Source organism: Phaenicophaeus curvirostris, chromosome 2 (assembly GCF_032191515.1).
Source record: "Phaenicophaeus curvirostris isolate KB17595 chromosome 2, BPBGC_Pcur_1.0, whole genome shotgun sequence".
Taxonomy (NCBI): domain Eukaryota; kingdom Metazoa; phylum Chordata; class Aves; order Cuculiformes; family Cuculidae; genus Phaenicophaeus; species Phaenicophaeus curvirostris.
Genome location: NC_091393.1, coordinates 46,211,532 through 46,231,578, shown reverse-complemented (window position 1 = coordinate 46,231,578; position 20,047 = coordinate 46,211,532). Strand labels below are relative to the sequence as shown.

The 20,047-nt window shown below is 39.9% G+C and overlaps 1 protein-coding gene across 2 annotated transcripts in view; it reads left to right on the top strand.

Annotated features, from left to right (window-relative positions):
• MED23 (mediator complex subunit 23) overlaps nt 1-14,276 on the top strand; it is a 42,258-nt gene extending 27,982 nt beyond the window's left edge. For both annotated transcript variants that reach the window (XM_069851896.1, XM_069851895.1), the window contains 10 exons: nt 24-204; nt 3,103-3,273; nt 5,024-5,240; nt 6,045-6,281; nt 7,693-7,858; nt 9,986-10,058; nt 11,137-11,351; nt 11,859-11,979; nt 12,778-12,909; nt 13,612-14,276. In XM_069851896.1, the coding sequence (XP_069707997.1) occupies nt 24-204; nt 3,103-3,273; nt 5,024-5,240; nt 6,045-6,281; nt 7,693-7,858; nt 9,986-10,058; nt 11,137-11,351; nt 11,859-11,979; nt 12,778-12,909; nt 13,612-13,785 (1,687 nt within the window). In that variant the 3' untranslated portion in view covers nt 13,786-14,276. The remainder of the gene's footprint in view (nt 1-23; nt 205-3,102; nt 3,274-5,023; nt 5,241-6,044; nt 6,282-7,692; nt 7,859-9,985; nt 10,059-11,136; nt 11,352-11,858; nt 11,980-12,777; nt 12,910-13,611) is intronic.
• The last annotated feature ends 5,771 nt before the right edge of the window (nt 14,277-20,047 follow it).

The window sequence follows — 20,047 nt, the reverse complement described above, 5'->3', positions numbered from 1 at the left end:
GTTGTTTTGTTCTTCTGTGCTAGAGTGTTAGAAAGAATTGGGGCCAGAGCTCTGGTGGCACACGTCAGAACATTTGCAGATTTCTTGGTGTATGAATTCTCCACCTCTGCGGGAGGCCAGCAGCTCAATAAATGTATTGAGATTCTCAATGACATGGTGTGGAAATACAACATTGTAACACTGGATAGGTTGATACTGTGTTTGGTAAGTATTGCCTTTGTTTTTCCGGCTTTCTGAGTTAGTTTTGTAGGAGCAATCTTTATACAAATGCCTTGGGTTTAAATAGTAACTATTTTCTAACCCCGTAATCAAGTGAAATAATAGATTACACCTGTAAGCAACATAAAAATCAGTCTTGCTGTTCTCTGAATCTTCAGGGGAAGCTGCTCTTGTTTATTTAATGGCAACCATTGAATTGATATTATTAAATGTTGTTATTAGTGCTTTGGGTCTCTGACTTCAGACACATGCAGATTTTTCTGCAGCCTGAAAAGGTGGAAGGGGTACGGAATGCCATGACTCAGAAAAAAATGGAAAATCTTAAACTATATTATTAGAGTATGCTTTCTTTGCTTAGAATTCAGCCTGTTTCATGAGAAAAGTAAGAGAGAAATGGCATTCTCTGTCTTTTCAGGTTACCTTAAAAAATTAAGCAGAACTTGCTGAGAGAGTTAAGTTTTCCTTCAGTAATTATCCTTTACTTATATTTTAAAATTCTCAGGGGAGAAAACCAGCTTGGTTGAAGAGAGAGATCTTGAGTGATATCAAGAGGAAGAGAAATGTTTATGGGCTCTGGAAGAGGGGACAGGCCTCTTGGGAGGACTACAGGAGGGAAGTGAGATTGTGTAGGGGAAAAATCAGAAGGGCTAAGGCTCAGCTAGAAATAGGATTGGCCAAGTCAGTGAAAGATAACAAAAAATCTTTCTATAACTATATAAATAATAAAAGGACTAGGGAGACCATACAGTCCCTACTGGACGCAGAAGGAACAACAGTGACAGGGGATGAGGAAAAGGCTGAGGTACTTAATGACTTCTTTGCCTCAGTCTTTAGTTGTAAGGAGGGTCGTTCCATCTGTGTACAAACCCAGGAGCTAGAGGAGCATAATGAGGCTCCCGTGATCCAAGAGGAGGTGGTCAGAGCCTTGCTAGCCCGACTAGACACCCACAAGTCTATGGGGCCGGATGGGATTCACCCTAGGGTACTGAAGGAGCTGGCGGATGTGCTGGCCAAACCCCTTTCCATCATCTTCCAACAGTCCTGGAAGACTGGGGAAGTCCCACTGGACTGGAGGCTGACTGATGTTGTGCCCATCTACAAGAAGGGTCGCAGGGAGGACCCAGGAAACTACAGGCCTGTCAGTCTGACCTCAGTGCCAGGGAAAGTCATGGAGCAGGTGATCTTGAGTGCTATCATGAAGCACATGGAAGAGAACCGGGTGATCAGGCCCAGTCAACATGGATTCACAAAAGGCAGGTCTTGCCAAACTAACCTGATCGCCTTCTATGACAAAGTGACTCGGCTGCTGAATGAGGGAAAGGCTGTGGATGTGGTCTTCCTGGACTTCAGTAAAGCCTTTGACACAGTTTCTCACAGCATTCTGCTTGAGAAACTGTCAGCCTCTGGCCTGGACAGGCGCACACTCTCCTGGGTGGAAAACTGGTTGGATGGCCGGGCCCAGAGAGTGGTGGGAAATGGTGTGAAATCCAGCTGGAGGCCAGTGACAAGTGGGGTTCCCCAGGTCTCAGTGCTGGGTCCAGCCCTGTTCAATGTCTTTGTCGATGACCTGGATGAAGGCATCAAGTGCACCCTTAGCAAGTTTGCGGACGACATTAAGCTGGGTGGAAGTGTCGATCTGCTGGAGGGTAGGGAGACTCTGCAAAGGGATCTGAACAGGCTGGACCACTGGGCAGAGTCCAACGGCATGAGGTTTAACAAGGCCAAATGCCGGGTCCTGCACTTGGGGCACAACAACCCTACGCAGTGCTACAGAGTAGAAATCTGTCTAGAAAGCTGCCTGGAGAAGGACCTGTGGGTGCTGGTTGACAGATACTGAACATGAGCCAGCAGTGTGCCCAGGTGGCCAAGAAGGCCAATGGCATCTTGGCTTGGATCAGAAACGGCGTGACCAGCAGGTCCAGGGAGGTTATCCTCCCTCTGTACTCGGCACTGGTGAGACCGCTCCTCGAATCCTGTGTTCAGTTCTGGGCCCCTCACCACAAGAAGGATGTTGAGGCTCTGGAACGAGTCCAGAGAAGAGCAACAAAGCTGGTGAAGGGGCTGGAGAACAGGCCTTATGAGGAGCGGCTGAGAGAGCTGGGGTTGTTTAGCCTGGAGAAGAGGAGTCTGAGGGGTGACCTCATTGCTCTCTATAACTACCTGAAAGGACGTTGTAGAGAGGAGGGTGCTGGCCTCTTCTCCCAAGTGACAGGGGACAGGACAAGAGGGAATGGCCTCAAGCTCTGCCAGGGGAGGTTTAGGCTGGACATTAGGAAAAAATTTTTCACGGAAAGGGTCATTGGGCACTGGAACAGGCTGCCTAGGGAGGTGGTTGATTCACCTTCCCTGGAGGTGTTTAAGGCACGGGTGGACGAGGTGCTAAGGGGGATGGTTTAGTGTTTGATGGGAATGGTTGGACTCGATGATCCAGTGGGTCTCTTCCAACCTGGTGATTCTATGATTCTATGAAAATCTCATCTTAGTGTAAAGCTAGTTTGAATTTTAGATGGGTTTTCAAACTGAGGTTCAAATATGTCAGAGTAGCCAGAATTTTGAAGCAATCTTAACTTTATTATAATTAATACGCGAACTGGCAGCTAAAAGAGAGCTGGAATTCTCCGAGAAGATGCTGTCACTGGGAGCTTGTTAGACTTCCTGTCTATGGAATAAAAAACGTGACGATTACTTTTCACAAGTGATTAAACCTATCTCTGTTCTGTGTCTTCACTTGAAAAATAGAGTTGAAAGACCATATATTCAGTGTGAATTTGTGTGGAGATGTACCTAATGTGCAGCCAAACTTACTAGCCAATGTTTAGAGGTTATAAAGCAGACAGCAGCATGAAGTGTAATTCCATGTTTTCTGATCCATTTTGTTTTAAGGCCATGCGTAGTCATGAAGGAAATGAAGCTCAAGTCTGTTACTTCATAATTCAATTACTCTTACTCAAGCCTAACGATTTCAGGAACAGAGTGAGTGATTTTGTGAAGGAGAATTCTCCGGAGCACTGGCTGCAGAATGACTGGCATACTAAGCATATGAGTTATCACAAGGTATCAAATATAATAAAATCCTTTTATTGTAATACTTTCTGTGCATTGAGATCAGCCAGAGAGCCTTTTGTCCTGTAAATGACAGGACAGCTTTGTCAGTTTTTTGAGTTACTAAGTCATAATTTATTTGGGCTAGTAGGAAAAAGAATCACTATATTTATGTAATAACATTAAAATTATAATGCAGTGATATTCAAAGACAGAATCAGCTGAAGAGTTCATTGGAGGTTCATTCTTGCTCATCTGCATTCAGTCATTTTAAAATCTTGGGTTTACTGACATTCAATTAGAACAGAGGTTTTGTGTTTCAGGGAGAAGGTATTTCCTTCTGGTTATTTTTTACTGTAACGTTTTGTCCTGATCGTTAAAAGTTTCTTCCATCTCCTGTGGAGCAAGAACATGGTATGCTTATATTTTAGGAAAGAGAACTGCTGAGATTTCAATGCTGCTGTAAATGTAGTAGTTTCTGCTGGCTGGAAAAGGAGATACCAATGGAGTGTTCTTTCAAAAGATAAATCAACACTGAAATGAAGCAGATACAAGCAAGCTCTTGTATAGCTAAACACATACAATCTAGTTCTCATCCAGAAGCTATTAGGTCTGTATTAGCCTTCTGCCTTAGCCATGCAGTGTCATAACAGTGTCTGAAAGAGTAAAGGTAGGAAGGAATCAAATTATTTTAGCCTGGGATGTGATCTGACATGGCTGCACGGTTACTAGACCAAGTCTCACATATAGAAATTACAGGTAAAAAACAAAGCTCAGCCTTTAACTGTACTCGTTTGGTATTTGAGTGTGCACTGGGGAGTTACTATGTTTGTATTTGTCATGGTTTAAGCACAGCTGGCAACTAAGCACCATGCAGCCTTTCACTTGCCTCCCCTCTACCCTGACTCCAATGGCTTGGGAAGGAGAATGAGGGAAAAAAAAGGTAAAACTCATAGGCTGAGATAAAGACAGTTTAACAGGACAGCAAGAGGGATGGAAGAGAAGAAGAATAGAATATACAAAATAAATGATGCACAATACAGTTGCTTACTGCCCAGTGATCAGTGCCCATCCCATCCCTCACCAACAATTGCCTTTCCTTGGCCAAATCCCCTGTTTATATACTGAGCATGACATTATATGGTCAGTTTGAGTCAGCTGTCCCAGCTAAGATCCCTCTCAGCTTCTTGTGCATCTCCTTGCTGGCAGAGCTTGGGAAGCTGAGAAGTCCTTGACTTGGTATAAACACTACTTAGCTACAACTAAAACCATCAGTGCGTTATCATCATTATTCTCATACTAAATCCAAAACACAGCACTGCACCAGCCACTAGGAAGACAATTGACTCTATCCCAGCTGAAACCAGGACAGTAGTATTTCTAGTGTTCTGATTCAGTATACAATGCAGATAGTTTCAGTGCTGCTGATTTCACCTATGTTTTCTCTTAAAATACTTGACAAGAGACACGGAAGCGCTGGCAGCTTTCAGCTTTGCCTTCATGCTGTCCTGTGTGCACTTTGAGTAGTGGTGAAACTCCATTTTGTTTTTTTTCTGAAGAAATTGTTATCTGCTAGTCTAATAACTAAATAATTTCACTCGTAGTTGAATTTTTATTCAGTAAGTTTTACAGTGAAATCATTGCACTGCATTCATAATGAAGGTTATGAAGTGTCTTTTTAAAGCAGTGTAGATGTTGAATGTTTAATGTACTGCTTTTAAGGAAAGAGTTTATTTATTTTGTTGGATTTCTTTCTTTCTAGAAATATGCTGAAAAGTTGTATTTTGAAGGTTTGGCAGAACAAGTCAATCCCCCGGTTCAGATCCAGCCCCAGTACCTACCAATTTATTTTGGAAATGTATGTCTGCGTTTTCTGCCAGTGTTTGACATTGTAATCCATAGATTTCTGGAATTGCTTCCAGTGTCCAAATCACTAGAAACTTTATTGGATCATCTGGGAGGTTTATACAAATTCCACGGTAAGTTATCTGTGAATACAGATTTTTATTCCTGTTGTAATCATTCTATTCCCCTTCATCTTCTTCATTCATAATTTTCATCTACTAGCACTTAAGCATTTTAATCCTTTCCTATTCTGTAAGCCCTGTGTAAATTTCCACAGAGAAGTACAATCCCTGTTTAGTGAATTTCAGCGGACTAGCAGTGAACTTGCATTTATTCAGGTAACTCTTGCCAATTCATGCTTCCTTCATACCTTTCCCTTTCATTCCCATCTAGGAGTAAGTACCTGGATCTGTGTCCTAACAAACTTTCAGTTACCAAGACTGAAACAGTTAAAAAGCGGTTCCTCCATATATCCTTCTTCAAGATCCAAATAACTTAACCTGTTCCTTTATACACTTTTATTTTAAGTTTGTGTGTAGATGTCATTGCTACACCCAGGCAATTTGTGACATTCTTTCTTTACTGTGACTTGATTTCTTCCTATTTAATACCTTTTATACAAAGAGATTATTTAGACAAGTTACTTACAAATGTATTAGTATTATCATCAAGATAGGAGCTGTCAGTAATACTGACTTTCTTTACTTGAGTTCTATCCTCCTGCACACACATTTAAGTTTTGTACAAGACAAAGGAAAATCAGAGTTGTTGAGCATAGTGAAATACAGAATGTGAATCAGTTCCATGCGCACTGTTCTTAAATACAGAAAACTTAGACTTGTAGAGATCTTGAATTTAATTTTATTTGCCACCATAAACATAATAATAATGCTAGAATTTATTTCTGCTTTTTGTTGTTTTCCTTTTCTTTTCGGCAGACCGTCCAGTGACTTACCTGTACAACACTCTTCACTATTATGAAAGGCATCTCAGAGAGCGTACAAACCTCAAGAGAAAACTTGTTCATGCCATAATTGGCTCTCTCAAAGATAATCGCCCACTAGGCTGGTGTCTAAGTGATACTTATCTCAAATATGCTATGAATGCCCGAGAAGAAAATCCATGGGTCCCTGATGATGCTTACTATTGCAAGCTCATTGGAAGACTAGTAGACAATATCCTTCTTACAGTTTGCATTAAGTAAGCAGTGCAAATATCTTATAGCTTCATTTCATCAAAATACGAAGTTCAATTTCCGTCTGTTCAGATATGAAGTAAAGCTTGGAGTCTTTATTTAGCTGCATGTATCAGTCTGAATTTGTATTAGATTACTTCAGTGTACTTTCTTTTATTATTCTACACAGGGACTGTGCTACCCTAGTAAAAACTTTGTGAAAGATAGAGTGAAAACAAAGTGGTACAACTGTATAAATATTTCACTGTTTAATGCATCCCTTATGAGTACAGGTAGTGATATTTATGCATTCTGAATTAAATTCTAATTGCCACATGAAATCAGCATAATACAAAGCATAAGTATTTTTAAAAATGTAGAAAATGGGGTTACTTTTTTTCTAATGCCATTCTCAATATTACTAAGAATAAAATATTGTAAGCAGTGCCACATTTAAGATGGTATGTAACTAGCTGCATCTAGTTGCACTTCGATATATGTGGTGTTAGCAACTGTTCAGAATCTGGTTTTTGGGAGGGGAAAAAAAAAAAACCTGGAAGTTCTATTTCTAACACAAACCTACATTTTCTTAATTGCTGCCTTTTATTAGTTTTTACAATTGTGACTACAGCTGATGTAAATTTCTGTAGAAATAGCTAGGCAACTCATGTGGCTGTGTTCTAGAGAATAGTGCTAATGGATCTTCCTGGAAGTTGTCTTATTTCTGGGTCAGCTTTACAGGAGTTGACCAATTTTCATGATGTTGTGTGTCTTCCTTCACTTCTCTTCTCAAAATTGTCTTTCTTTTAAGTGTAACTTGAAAGAAGTTTATTAGGTCTCTCTAAAGAAAGCTTAAAATTATATAAGACCCTCCCTGCTTTTAAGCAAATGTTAACACTGCATTTGGAGATCTTTTCTATACGTAGCTCAAATGAGTTAGTCTCGACTGGGAAAGTAGAATATTTTCAGAGACTAAGCAGGTGCTTATTTTGCATAAACAGTCGCCCTAGAAGTCTGCCAGACGATCATATGCTGAAGAAATTAATTGGTTCAGATTATGCAGAGTAGAAAATTCTTTTTATTTTCATCTTCTTAGCGTGGAAGCGGGTGGTGAGTGAGGTGGTTTGTGGTGTTTTGTTCCACCTCTTAACTGGGCAACACTTCATGTGTGTAGTATATTTATAGCTATGCATTCGTGCAGTCTTTCAGTGATTGAGTATCATTGCCTTATATATTCATATTTTTGTCCATATGTCTTATTTTTAGGAAATGTGGTTGTTTAATTGTTCTCAGTAGCTTATCTTTCATTTAATTTCAGCTTAGAATGTGTGGTATATACATATATTTTCAAGCAGTGTTCTGCTTACACTAATCAGTGTTGGGCAGGTTTTATTTTCCTTAATCATTGTCACCTATGGCAGGCAAATCACCTGGTCCCTTTCCAAACTGTGACTGGAGATTCAATGAGTTTCCTAACCCAGCTGCCCATGCTCTCCATGTTACCTGTGTTGAACTCATGGCTCTGGCTGTACCAGGGGAGGATGTGGGCAATGCACTATTGAATGTTGTGCTGAAGAGGTAGGTTGGCTCTCTGAAACTGTGTTGTGCAATATATAATACTTAATGTTATCACACAGATTACTAAGGTAGTCTGTGATACTCATTTTCTTAGGTTTTTATACATTTTTAAGCAAGTATGAATACTTCTAAGTTTTATATAAAGTATTTTCAGAGGATGAATGAACAAGGCTATCATGCATTGAATTTCTGTTCTGTGGTGAATTTTGTGTGCTTCAGGAACATTTGATTCAGCATGGTTCCCTTAAAATGATTGATCTCCAGCACCTTCACCAGCTTTGTTGCTCTTCTCTGGATGCGCTCCAGAGCCTCAACATCCTCCTTGTAGCGAGGGGCCCAGAACTGAACACAGTATTCGAGGTGCGGTCTCACCAGTGCCCAGTACAGAGGGAGAATAACCTCCCTGGACCTGCTGGTCACGCCGTTTCTGATCCAAGCCAAGATGCCATTGGCCTTCTTGGCCACCTGGGCACACTGCTGGCTCATGTTCAGTATCTGTCAACCAGCACCCACAGGTCCTTCTCCTCCAGGCAGCTTTCTAGCCAGACTTCTCCTAGTCTGTAGCACTGCATAGGGTTGTTGTGTCCCAAGTGCAGGACCCGGCATTTGGCCTTGTTAAACCTCATCCCATTGGTCTCAGCCCAGTGGTCCAGCCTGTTCAGATCCCTTTGGATTCTTGCAGTGATTCTGTATTGGGTTTGTGTAGCAAGGTTTTGATAGGGGCAGGGGGGCTACACAGGTGCCTTCTGTGAGAAGCTACTAGAAGCTTCCCCTGTGTCCAATAAAGCCAATGCCAACTGGCTCCAAGACAGACCCACTGCTGGCCAAGATCAAGCCAAGATCATTGGGATAATGTATTTAAGAAGTGGGAATGAAGGGTGGAGAATGTGCAACTGCAGCCAGAGAGAGGATTAAGACTATGTGAGAGAAACCACTCTGCAGACACCAAGGGCAGCAAAGAAGGAGGGGGAGGAGGTGATCCATAGGCTGCAGCAGATTCCCCTGCAGCCCATGGTGAAGACCATGATGAAGCAGGTTGTCCCTCTGCAGCCCGTGGAGTGTTAACAGTGGAGCAGATATCCACCTGCAGTCCACTGGAGCAGGTGAATGCCCAAAGGACTAAAGGAGGCTGTGACCCTGTAGAGAGCCTGCGCTGGAGCAGGCTTCTGGCAGGACCTGTGGACCTGTAGAGAGAGGAGCCCAGGCTGAAGAAGGTTTGCTGGCAGAACTTGTGATCCCTGGGGGGACCCACACTGGACTGGCTCTGTTCCTGAAGGACTGCACCTCATGGAAGGGACCCACATTGGAGAAGTTAATGAAGGATGGCAGCCCATGGGTAGGACTCATGTTGGAGAAGTTCGTAGAGAATTGTCTCCTGTGGAAGGGTCTCTATGCTGGAGCAGGGGAAGAGCATGAGGAATCCTTCCCCTGGGGCAGAAGGAGTGGCAGAAACAAGGTGTGACGAACTGACCGCAACCCCCATTCCCTGTCCCCCTGTGCTGCTGTTGAGGGAGTAAGTGGAAAAAATTCTAAATGAAGTTAAGGCCAGGAAGAAGGAAGAGATAGAGGAAAGGTGTTTTATTTTTTTATTTCTCATTACCTTATTCTGATTTGATTGGCAATAAATAAAATTAATTTTTCCCCAAGTCAAATCTTTTTTGCCCATCACAGTAACTGATGAAGGATCTTTCCCTGTCCTTATCTCAAACCTTTTGTTTCATTTTATCTCCCTTGTCCAGCTGAGGAGGAGAATGATAGAGTGGCTTTGGTGGGCACTGAAAAGATTTGTTTTCAGCCCTATTCAGCTTTGTAATGTATGATTCTTATCTCTATTTGGAGCCAATAAACGGACCAGTAACCGTTAAGCATGGAAATCAGTTCAGTAGGAAGAACAGTATAATAACAGCCTTTGAATCTAATGCAAAATGATCCATGAACAAAGTTTTCCAAGCAACATCACAATGCCATTTGTTCTGTCTGCTGGCTTTCATAAATACCTGTATGTGTAAAGTTCTCTCAACTTGAGAAATATTCTTTGCCTAAGTATACCCTGCCTTTAGGTGTGCCAGAAGCACAAACTGTGATTGTGAAGTTCAGAGTTTTAGCTTTCTTTTTCTTTATCTCTAGTCAACCCCTGGTGCCTAGAGAGAACATCACAGCTTGGATGAATGCGATTGGACTAATTATCACAGCCTTACCAGTGAGTCAATATGTTGTATTTTAAAATAAACAAAAAATAACTACTTCCATGTAAGATTTATAATCTTTCTGTTGTATGTTGTAGAAACGTCTGCAGTTTGCAGTGTGATAGCCAATGTCTAATGCATATGTTGTAGATTCCACAGAGAGCTGTTCAGAAGGCTTCTTAAATGTTTGAGAGAAACCTCCTCCTCCTCCTGCATGGAAAAATTGAAAAGGGTTTCTGGTTTTATATTATGTTTTGAGACTGGGGTGAAAAGTACTAAGTTACTCTTATTTAAAGCCGTAGTTAAATGCCACATATGTAGTATTAATTGAGAACTATAAGGGTTCTGATGCAAAGCTGATTTTCTGTTAATGCTTGCACTTGCACATCCTATGCCTCTTTCAACCATTTAAATGAGATGTGCCTGAAATTGTTAAAGCAAATGTATGTCATACTAGAGTTCGTGTATCAGGGAAAACTTTGATCTTCTAAACCTAATGAGTCTTGGTAGCTGATCAGGACTGCCTGAATAATTTTGATTTTATGTATCTGTTGCTTATATGTGAAACAATTATCCTTTCCTTGCAACTTTTCTTTGGCAACAAAATGGCTGCTTTTCTTGAAAGAAAGCCAACATGTATTTAATCCTTATTATTTTTATAATGCTTCTTATTATTGCATCTTCATCTATATTCTTTGGCTTTTGTAACCTTTTTTTGTTTCCTGTTTGCATTTTGGATTTGGGGTCTATTTGTGCCTGTACTCAGAAAACTGAGAAGATTCCTAGTTTTCTTCCATTAAGGCTTTTTACTTCTGCTCCGCTTCTGCTGGAGATCTCTGTATTATCTAGCTAAATAATTAAATTTATGAAATATGTCCTGATAATGCCAGAGACTCGAGTGTGCCACATCCAATAACATGGATGCTTTCTGTGTTGTGCTGCTTAAATTTCATGTTTGTTAGGCAGGTATATAAAATACCATGTAGCTGAAAACATCTTAGAAATGCAGTAGTAGCAGAAAGAGATGAGTAAGTGTTGTCTTAGATGATTTTCTTTTCAGCAGTGATTCTGACTTTTTGGGTTTTTTTCTAGGAGCCGTACTGGATTGTTCTCCATGATCGCATTGTGAGCATAATCAACAGTCCCAGCTTGACATCAGAAACAGAGTGGGTTGGTTACCCATTCCAGCTGTTTGACTTCACCGCATGTCACCAGTCTTATTCTGAGATGAGTTGTAGCTACACCTTGGCTTTGGCACATGCTGTCTGGCATCATTCTAGCATTGGACAGCTTTCTCTCATTCCTAAGTAGGTGTAATGATACTTGACTTGATTTGTCTTTTAAATTCCATTCATTTTGTAGATTACAAGGCTTTAGCTGTATAGGGGAGCTCCAAAACTCCCCAAGTATATCGGAAGTTTTATTACAGCTCCCTCTTCCACTGACATAGCTCTTGTTTTCTGTAAGCTTTGGGGCTTTCCTCTAGAGTGTCACTGCCTTTAATGAGCCCTTTTTTAATCTTGATTAGCTTTTTATGCTTTTATTAATTTTGATTTTTCTTAAACCATTGATTGTAACAGAGCTTAGAATTGTTGCCTGATCTAGTCCAGTAATAATGCCTGGAAATATTCTAGAGCTTCTCTAAAGTAACTAATATTTGAAACAACTAAAATTTGCATAACTACACTGTATTTTGTAAAAAGTAGGTCCAAATCTGTGAGAGAATGTAATGTTTTGGCTAGAATTTGGAGTAAGGGAAAGAAGGGAAAAAGAAGAATTCCAGTTGAAGTAGTAAGTGTCTTGAAATCCCACAGGTTCCTCACAGAAGTATTGATACCTATAGTGAAAACAGAGTTCCAGTTACTCTATGTTTACCACCTTGTTGGTCCTTTTCTACAACGGTTCCAGCAGGAGAGGACACGCTGCATGATAGAGGTAAAGTGTAGCTCTTGCTCTACTTTATACGCTATGTATTATTCTAACTTTGCAATTATATTGCAAAGCAGAATCTGATAAAGATCTCTGATAAACATTCGAAATCAAAGTCTAGAAATTACATAGTATTTTCAAGCGTCTGAATTGCTGAGTTGGAATTCAGCTACACAGTTAACTGATATCTTGTCAGCCTTTTTAAAGTAAAAACAAAAAAGAAAGGAAATACAACCTCAAAAAGAGCAATGCTTTCCTTAGTTCTCAAAGTGCATGAAGCATATACATTAGACCTCGTGCCTGTTTTAAAAGCTGTTGTGCCAGGGAAGAAAGTACGGAAGAGCTGAAAAGTGAGAATTGAGGAGCACTAGCTGTTTCTTGCATTCATATCCATGTGGGTAAGGGTAGGGGAGGAGATAGGAGATGGAGCTGGCTGGTAGGCAGGTGAGCTAAAAAACAGCAGGTAGCAGAGACTGTTCTAGAAAGAAGGTCTACTTTTGCAAGTTTTGTAGGTGCTTACTCAAACCATATTGCAGTCGATTATGTTTAAGCATTGTGTAGCAAGTACCAAAATACCATCAATGCACTCACTGGAAGTTAACTTGGGAAAATGGGATCATTTGATTAAGTATAACGGAATGGATTAGACCTGCCCATTTGTCCTTGTAAGAAAGTAAATAGTTAGGAAACACAGATACTTAAAAAGCAGTACGTATATTTATTAGACTGTTTGACTGTGTTTCTACTCTAAAGTGTTTTAAAACCTGTCTTCCTCTGGGGTGCTTTTTGCGTCTTTGGAAACAGATTGGAGTGGCATTTTATGAGATGCTACTGAATGCAGATCGGTACAGCTCACACCTGAACTACATGGATCCTATATGTGACTTCTTATATCATATGAAGTATATGTTTACAGGTGACAGTGTGAAAGACCAAGTAAGTATACAGTAGATAGCTTTCTTCCCATATAGAAATTTAATCTCTTTATGAATTATTTTCATCGGTAGCAATAAAACAAAATGCTTAACGGTTGACTGGTCTCTACATGCAAACTGGGAAATTGATGCACTTGCACACATTTTAAAGTTCAGATGCAATAGACTTGGGTATCTTGGATTTCAATATTAATTTATGAAATTATGAATTAATTTATTAAATTATGAAATTTAAAATAACAGCTTGAGGGTACTTTAAGTACTGTTATTAAAGCAATGACTAGAAATAAAGCTATTGGAAGTTTCATAACTTTTCCTCATTTCAATCTATCTTTTAAGTTTTAGCCTAATTTCTGATTCATTAATATAACTTGATAAGTGCCAGAAGCAAGAATGCATCCATGTTCAATGAAAAATTGTTCACCCAATTTAAGTTTATTTTATAACAGTATACATTTTTTAAAGTGTCAGTTGAGTGAATTGTTTTGCAAAGCTTTGGTGCACAACTGTTACACCAGGGAGGGAATTTTTAAGGTTAGTTATTAGAAGAGGTCCTAAAATTAATGTGGTAAGCAAAATATTGACATAAATATGACTATGTACTATATCTTTTTCCTGTTTTGCTAATGTGATGTTTGTGTACACTAGTGACATATGTTAAAGTAGTCCTGTTTTAGAAAATGCATTTCTGTCTTTTTAACAGGTTGAGAAAATAATTTGCAATTTAAGACCAGCTTTGAAACTTCGATTGCGCTTCATAACACACATCAGCAAGATGGAACCAGCTGCTGTTCCACAACAGCCTCTTAATAATGGGTCTCCAGCACAGCAGCCTAGCCAAGTGCCTGTTAACGTTGCTTTGCCAGTTACACAGTGAAATTAAGCGTTTGGCTGGCCTTGATGTGAAGGCTTCCTTCTGTTAGTGATCTAGGTGAAACATCATTGGATCTAAAATCTGGTATGCTGTATAAAAGGAAAGAGAACCAAGTACAGATTTCTTTTGCGTAATGGAACTGTTCAGCTTTCTGCATGCCAGTCTTCTTACCTGTTTATATCAGACACTAGATGAGTGCACATGCTGCCTTTCTCTGAAAGCACTGAGAAATCTTCTGAAGAATTTACAGTATCCCACTCCTTATCCTGGTTTGAATCATCTGAATTTTTTCCTTTCTTTGTGTCTGTGATAAGAAAGGACACTCAATTTCGTAGCCTGGTAGAAAATGGGCTTTTAAAATTTTGGTTCAGCTTTATTAAATTTTTCTATTCTTTTTGTCCAACAGAAGAATTTAAATTCTTCTTCTCTTTTGGGCAAACAAGTTAAGCCCTTATGCAGGAACAGTCCTAGACAGAGAGATTGCATCAGTTGTATTAGTTAATTATAACATCTTTGCGAAGACTAAGAATGGGCCTTTGAAAATACCTGTAAATTTTGTATGTACTGTTTACATTCAAGAGTTGAGCCCCATGATTGACCTAGCATCAAGTACTAGACTGTTACATTACTACTCAGAGGCTATCTCTAATGAATCTATTGGAAGTCTGCATATTCAGCAAGCTGGGCTGGTTCATATTTTACCTTTCCTACTTGGGAAATGATGTAGTTTTTATTAAGTCAATCACATGAATTTTATTGATATTATATTTTAGATTTGTATAGTATTCTACTTTGTTTTATGTGTACTGTGTTCAACAGATTTTGATAACAGAATTGAAAGGCTCAATGTTTTGTAAATATTCATTTTGTTTGACCAACTTTTTAAATTAAAAAAAAAAACACTTTGAAAAACTGTACTAGTATTGTTATTTATTTCCTATTGCCATTACCTTAAAAATAAGGATTGACCATTGCAGGTATACTTCCATGTCCCAAGTTCTCTGTCAGCTTTATAATAATGCCAATTTTAATTTTACAAATATGAGTCCAGGTTAGTAAAGTCAAGTCTGATTTATGTCTTTCTTTGAAAATATAACAATATGAAAAGGAATTGTTGGTTCAATAGATGGAAGATTTTTCATCTGTGTTTTTGAAGGACAGCAAACCCGGATTGCTGGAAACTGTGTCATTTGTATTGTGATTGGATCCTCATTTCTGCCAAGTGTAATCTGAGTAACAGAATGTAAGCGCTCTTCAGTGAATCTGTAGTCTGCCAGAAAAACACGTTTGCCTGTCATATGCTGTATGTCTGGTTTAAAAGGTCTTGTATTCCATTTCAGACTCTGATACCATTGGGCTCGATTTTGATAGCAAGATGAACATAGTTAGTCTCCAAATACCCAGTTGACCATTCTGTAGAGGCCTTCTCATAGGCTTCTTGGGGTTGTGGGTTTGCAATCTTCTGTCAGCAGTAAAACTGTGTTAAGACTTCTTTTCCTAAACAGTTTTTGAAGCACACAGACAGGAAACCTGTAGAAACACCTTGTTACATGGCTATTCTGCATGTAAGTTCTAACTGAGCTGATGCTACCACCACAGGCATCTTTCTAAATGATTTTATATTGAAATAGCTTTGGTGCTTGATGTGAGACCCAGAGTATCCCTTTTAATATTTAAACTAGTACCTGTTTTCAGTCACTGGGATTTCAGAGATAGTACCAAGGAAGTTTAATAGCTGTCTTTGGAAGCAAATCATGAGAGCTGTTGGAATTCTTTAATGCTTTGGGTGTTTTTAATTTTGGGTTTTTTTTTTTCTTTTTTCTCATATATGTGGAAAATTAAATTCTTTAGTGCTCTGGCAGGCAACAGTGGTGTACAGAAACAGCTCCTTCATTTGACGTTGTGCCTTTACAACATGTAACTTAACTTAAGAAGCTGACTGCAACACACTGGCCTTGCTCAATGTGGAGGTGATTTGCTACAACTGGGCTGGCTCTAGCAAAACACCTAAGAACTTCTGGTTTTGCAATATTGGAATACACTTGAACTTTTGACTTAGAGATTAAAGGCTTTACAACCCACTAACTGTGCACTGAATCAGGATCCTGAGCCCTTGCTTACTTAGCAGAATTAGTGATTTACATGGTTCAGGTAATACAAAATGCAAAGGGAAGACTGTCTCTTCCTCTGAGCGTGCACACTTTTTCTCTGCAAAACTCGCCGGGTTCCTGAAGACGCTAAACCCCATTACTTGAAATAAGGTATCTCTTCTGCTGAAATCTGCACTTGCATCCTCAGCAGTTCTGGTCTGAAAATTAATTCATAACGATGCTTTATTTGAGTTAAATAGCTTACCCTTTAAAACCCAACTAACCAAATTTACTTTCTAACATAGTAGCACAGCATTTTTGGCTTTGGGTTTGTTTTTATTCAATATTACAGGTAGCCAGTATGGAATGGACACAATTGTACCAGGTTTCTGCACCCATCTGACTTTCAGTAGATAATATTTATTTAGTAAGGCTTGAACAGTCTATTATAAAATGCTGGCTGAGTCAACAAGTCAGAAAAAAAAAAATTACTTCCTCCTTTAACCACCAGAGGGGGATTTATTCAAAAAATTTAATCTCTTCCGCTGATGGGGGTGAATGATGCAACATCCTGAACACTCACGTCTTCCTGGGATCTACAACAGATTGATCCAAGATATAACAACTTAGAAGCTGTGTTACACTGTTGTCCTTGATGTTTAAATTATGCTTTGTTATTTCTCTTCCTCATAAACAAGTGTGTAGGACTCCTTAGAGCTATGGAATTTATGAAATCTGATAATACAAAGATTTTTAATCTTTCAAAACTGTCACAGATTTACTTTTTATAAAAAGCCAGTCACTTGGTGCATGTGGACATCCCTAGAGCTGATGAGAGGTTTTTGTACTTAATCACCTCACAAATAAGCAATAGATAAGAACAGTGTATTTTATTTGTATTTTTAGCACTAAGTCTTTTTAGGACATAAATGAATACTCGTGGCTTGGCAGACTACCTGAAATGATGAAATCTTTTCTGAAGGTGCACCAAACAATAATAGCATAATTGTAAACAGCTGCTTTGACTGTTGAATTCGCTTGTTCCTATGACTCTCCACTAGATGGGCTTACCTTCACTATGCTGAAAGTAATCTTACAACAGTGAATGAATTAATAGTTGAATAAAACAATCGTGCAATATTTAACTTGGACCCTTTGCAACTCTAAAAGGTGGTGACTGGTTTTGGTTTCCACTATGCCATTGTTCCTTCAGCAAATACATGTGCAGTCAGACACACACTTCTCCCTCTGGTTTAGGACCAAGAAAGCCCACGTGAAGAGGCTCCAGTCCAACCCCCCCTATTTCTTCACTTATGCACCTGCTAAAGCAGAGGTCAGAGCCACACCGTGTTTCCACATCCTTTGTTCTAATCAATTGAATTGAAAGAAGGTCCTTCTTGTATTTTTTTTTCTTAGTTTTTCTGTTTCTTTCCCTCCCCCGTATGTCTGTTCTGTATAAGCTCTTGCAAATCGTGCTGCTGTTCAGGTCTCGTCTGTCACCTCATTAGTGTTTCATACAAGGACTGCTCTGTGACTTGGTGGTGTACATCTGATGTCAGATATAATTGGGGTTGTTGTAAAGATAAGAGAGCACCGTCTATATTCCACCTGAAATGTGAGGGAATCCTGTCTGTGTCCTGGTGGGAGGAACATGGTGGGTTCCTGTCAGCCATCAAAGGCAGAAGATCTGTAGTTCTGCCCTAACCCTGTTTCGGCACTGAGTGGGCCCAGGCTGCTTTACAGTTTAACTTTTAATTAAAATGCTGAAATATCCCCACAAGTATATGCCCCATGTCAGTGCTGCATGGGGAATTTTTAAAGGAACCCAGATGCCTTTGAAGCAAAAGGCTGAGCGGCATGAAGGAGAGACTGAGGGAAGCTGTGCAGGCACAGGGCAAACCCCCCAACATTATTAAATAATTCCTAGGTATGTAATTTAATCACATTATTCAGGGTGCTGATCCTTTCATATCTTTATTCTATGAATAAATTTGTAGTTTGATGCTTTAGATTTAAGGTTGGACTCCACTAATGATTTTTGCTCATGAGAATTGCTGCATAGGCTAACATAAAGTTTTATCTGGGTCAGAATTTTTTATCTAAAGAAGACTTACAGGAATGAGATTTTTGTTTAGAAAAAAGAGAGCAGAAAATATTGAACCATAGAATCATAGAATGTTTGGGTTGGGAGGGACCTTAAAGATCCCTTGCCATGGGCAAGGACACCTTAGGCTCCTCAAGGCCCCATCCAACCTGTTCTTGAACAGAACACCATTAAATTGCAGCTGGACAACTTCAGGATTCAAGAAAGAAATTCGGGTGGAAAATAATTTCATTGTAGTAAAGCAGATGCTTTTTATTAGAGTTGCATCTGTAAGTCCTACCTGGGAACTTAAACAGAGCAACTGTGCTGTAGGCCTGCAAACACAAGATGATCCTCTTTCATTGCAGGTTGGGCCAAGTCAAAGTAACCTGCACATCAACAATGGCCATTCTCAGTGATTGCCTCTCGGCTGAGGACTGCTTTTCATGAACCAAGATTCATGTGCTTTGTATTTTTTGTGGTTCCCCCATAAGCATGGATTTTGCACTTTGCAGCCTCTCTAGTGCGTGTCTCTGTAACGTGTGTGAGGAATGTTGTTCTGTTCAGGGTGCTGGGAGGGGTAGGCTAAGGCTTGCATTGCATCTCCTGGAAAATAAGTGATAAAGCATGGCCACAGGTGGCCTTACTCTCAGATTAATGATTAGAGCATCCATCTATTCTCTCCAGTACTGGACGTAAGGCATAAGACACATGAATGGCAGTGAATCAGTCGGTTGGTACTGTATTAAAGAGGCAATTGGAAAGGTGGGCAATGTGGAGCTCCCCCCAGAGCCAGAGGAGAGATGGTTGCAAACTTCTGTAGTTTGTTTCTTGCTCTGAATTTGTTTTCAGGAAGGAGCCTGCTGCTTACATGCAGCATCATCTGCTCATCAAGTCAAGGGAGACAGGCCAAGCTAGGTCCTGGGTGCTGGACTGTATGAATACCATCCAGCGTAATGCTGATAAGGTATAACCCCTAGTGATCTCTAGGAGGTGTTAAATTCAGCAAAACAAGCAAGGCAAGGATGTACAAGTGTCAATGAATCCTGTGTTTCATATCATTATGATGGCTACAAACAGTGAAAAATGAGCAGCTAGAGAAGAGTCTGACAGTCCTTCTGTAACAGTGATACTGGGACACAAGATTTGCAGGGGCCTGTTCCACACTAATGTGAAGAATGTATCTCTCATGACGTTTCCTTTTCCCAATGCAGCTCTTGAAAGCAATGGCAGTTACATTTAAAATTAGAAAAATTCTACTGAAAGTTGTATAAAATACAATTAGCATGTTCAATGTGAAATGACAGCATAGCATTATCTGTATGAGTGCAATGGGGTTGAGAAATTCAGTGTTGATTCCCACTGCCGCTATAACTCAGGCATGCCATTATTTGTTAAATCCTGCCAAAGTGAAGAGCACAAACCAAGGTCCTCAATGAGCATCCCTGCACTGAAGAACTTAAAACCTATAAACGAAGGTGTGCAGAACTGGAAAATAAACACACAGAGCTGAAAAAAGGTGGTATGTGAGTACTGCAGAAGCAGGATGCCTGTGCGGTATCTTTGAATGACTTACGGAGGTGTTTGGCAAATGGAGAAGGGCCTTAAGAGGCGAGGACAAGATAGGAACGGAAACTGTTGATTTCTCAGAAAGGTTGTGAGATTGAATTCTCTAAGAAAATTCCCATAGGCTCCTTCCTTCCTTAATGCTGTTTTTACTAAGGTGCAATCTAGCAGAAAGGGCAGCTGGCCATAGCTTATCATGCCAGTATCTTTTCTGCTGCTTTTTTTTTGTATTATCAAGCTTCAGCTGAACCAGCCTTTAAGGTCTCTTACAGGAGTAAATCCCCTCTTTTTTACTAGCTTTCTTTAAAAGTATAGATGAAGAGATTAAAGAAGTACAGATCGACTCCATGCATGGCAGTAGAGGCAGATTGTCATCTGCCTTCTGCTGGCACGTAGCCTCTTTTAATCAACAGCAGTGCTCTCATTATGAATAAAAAAGAGAAAGATGGAGAATGTGTCCCCTCTATCACTGAAGAATCGGCATTGTTCTGGGAGCAAATGCCATGTTAAAATACATGAAAAAAAG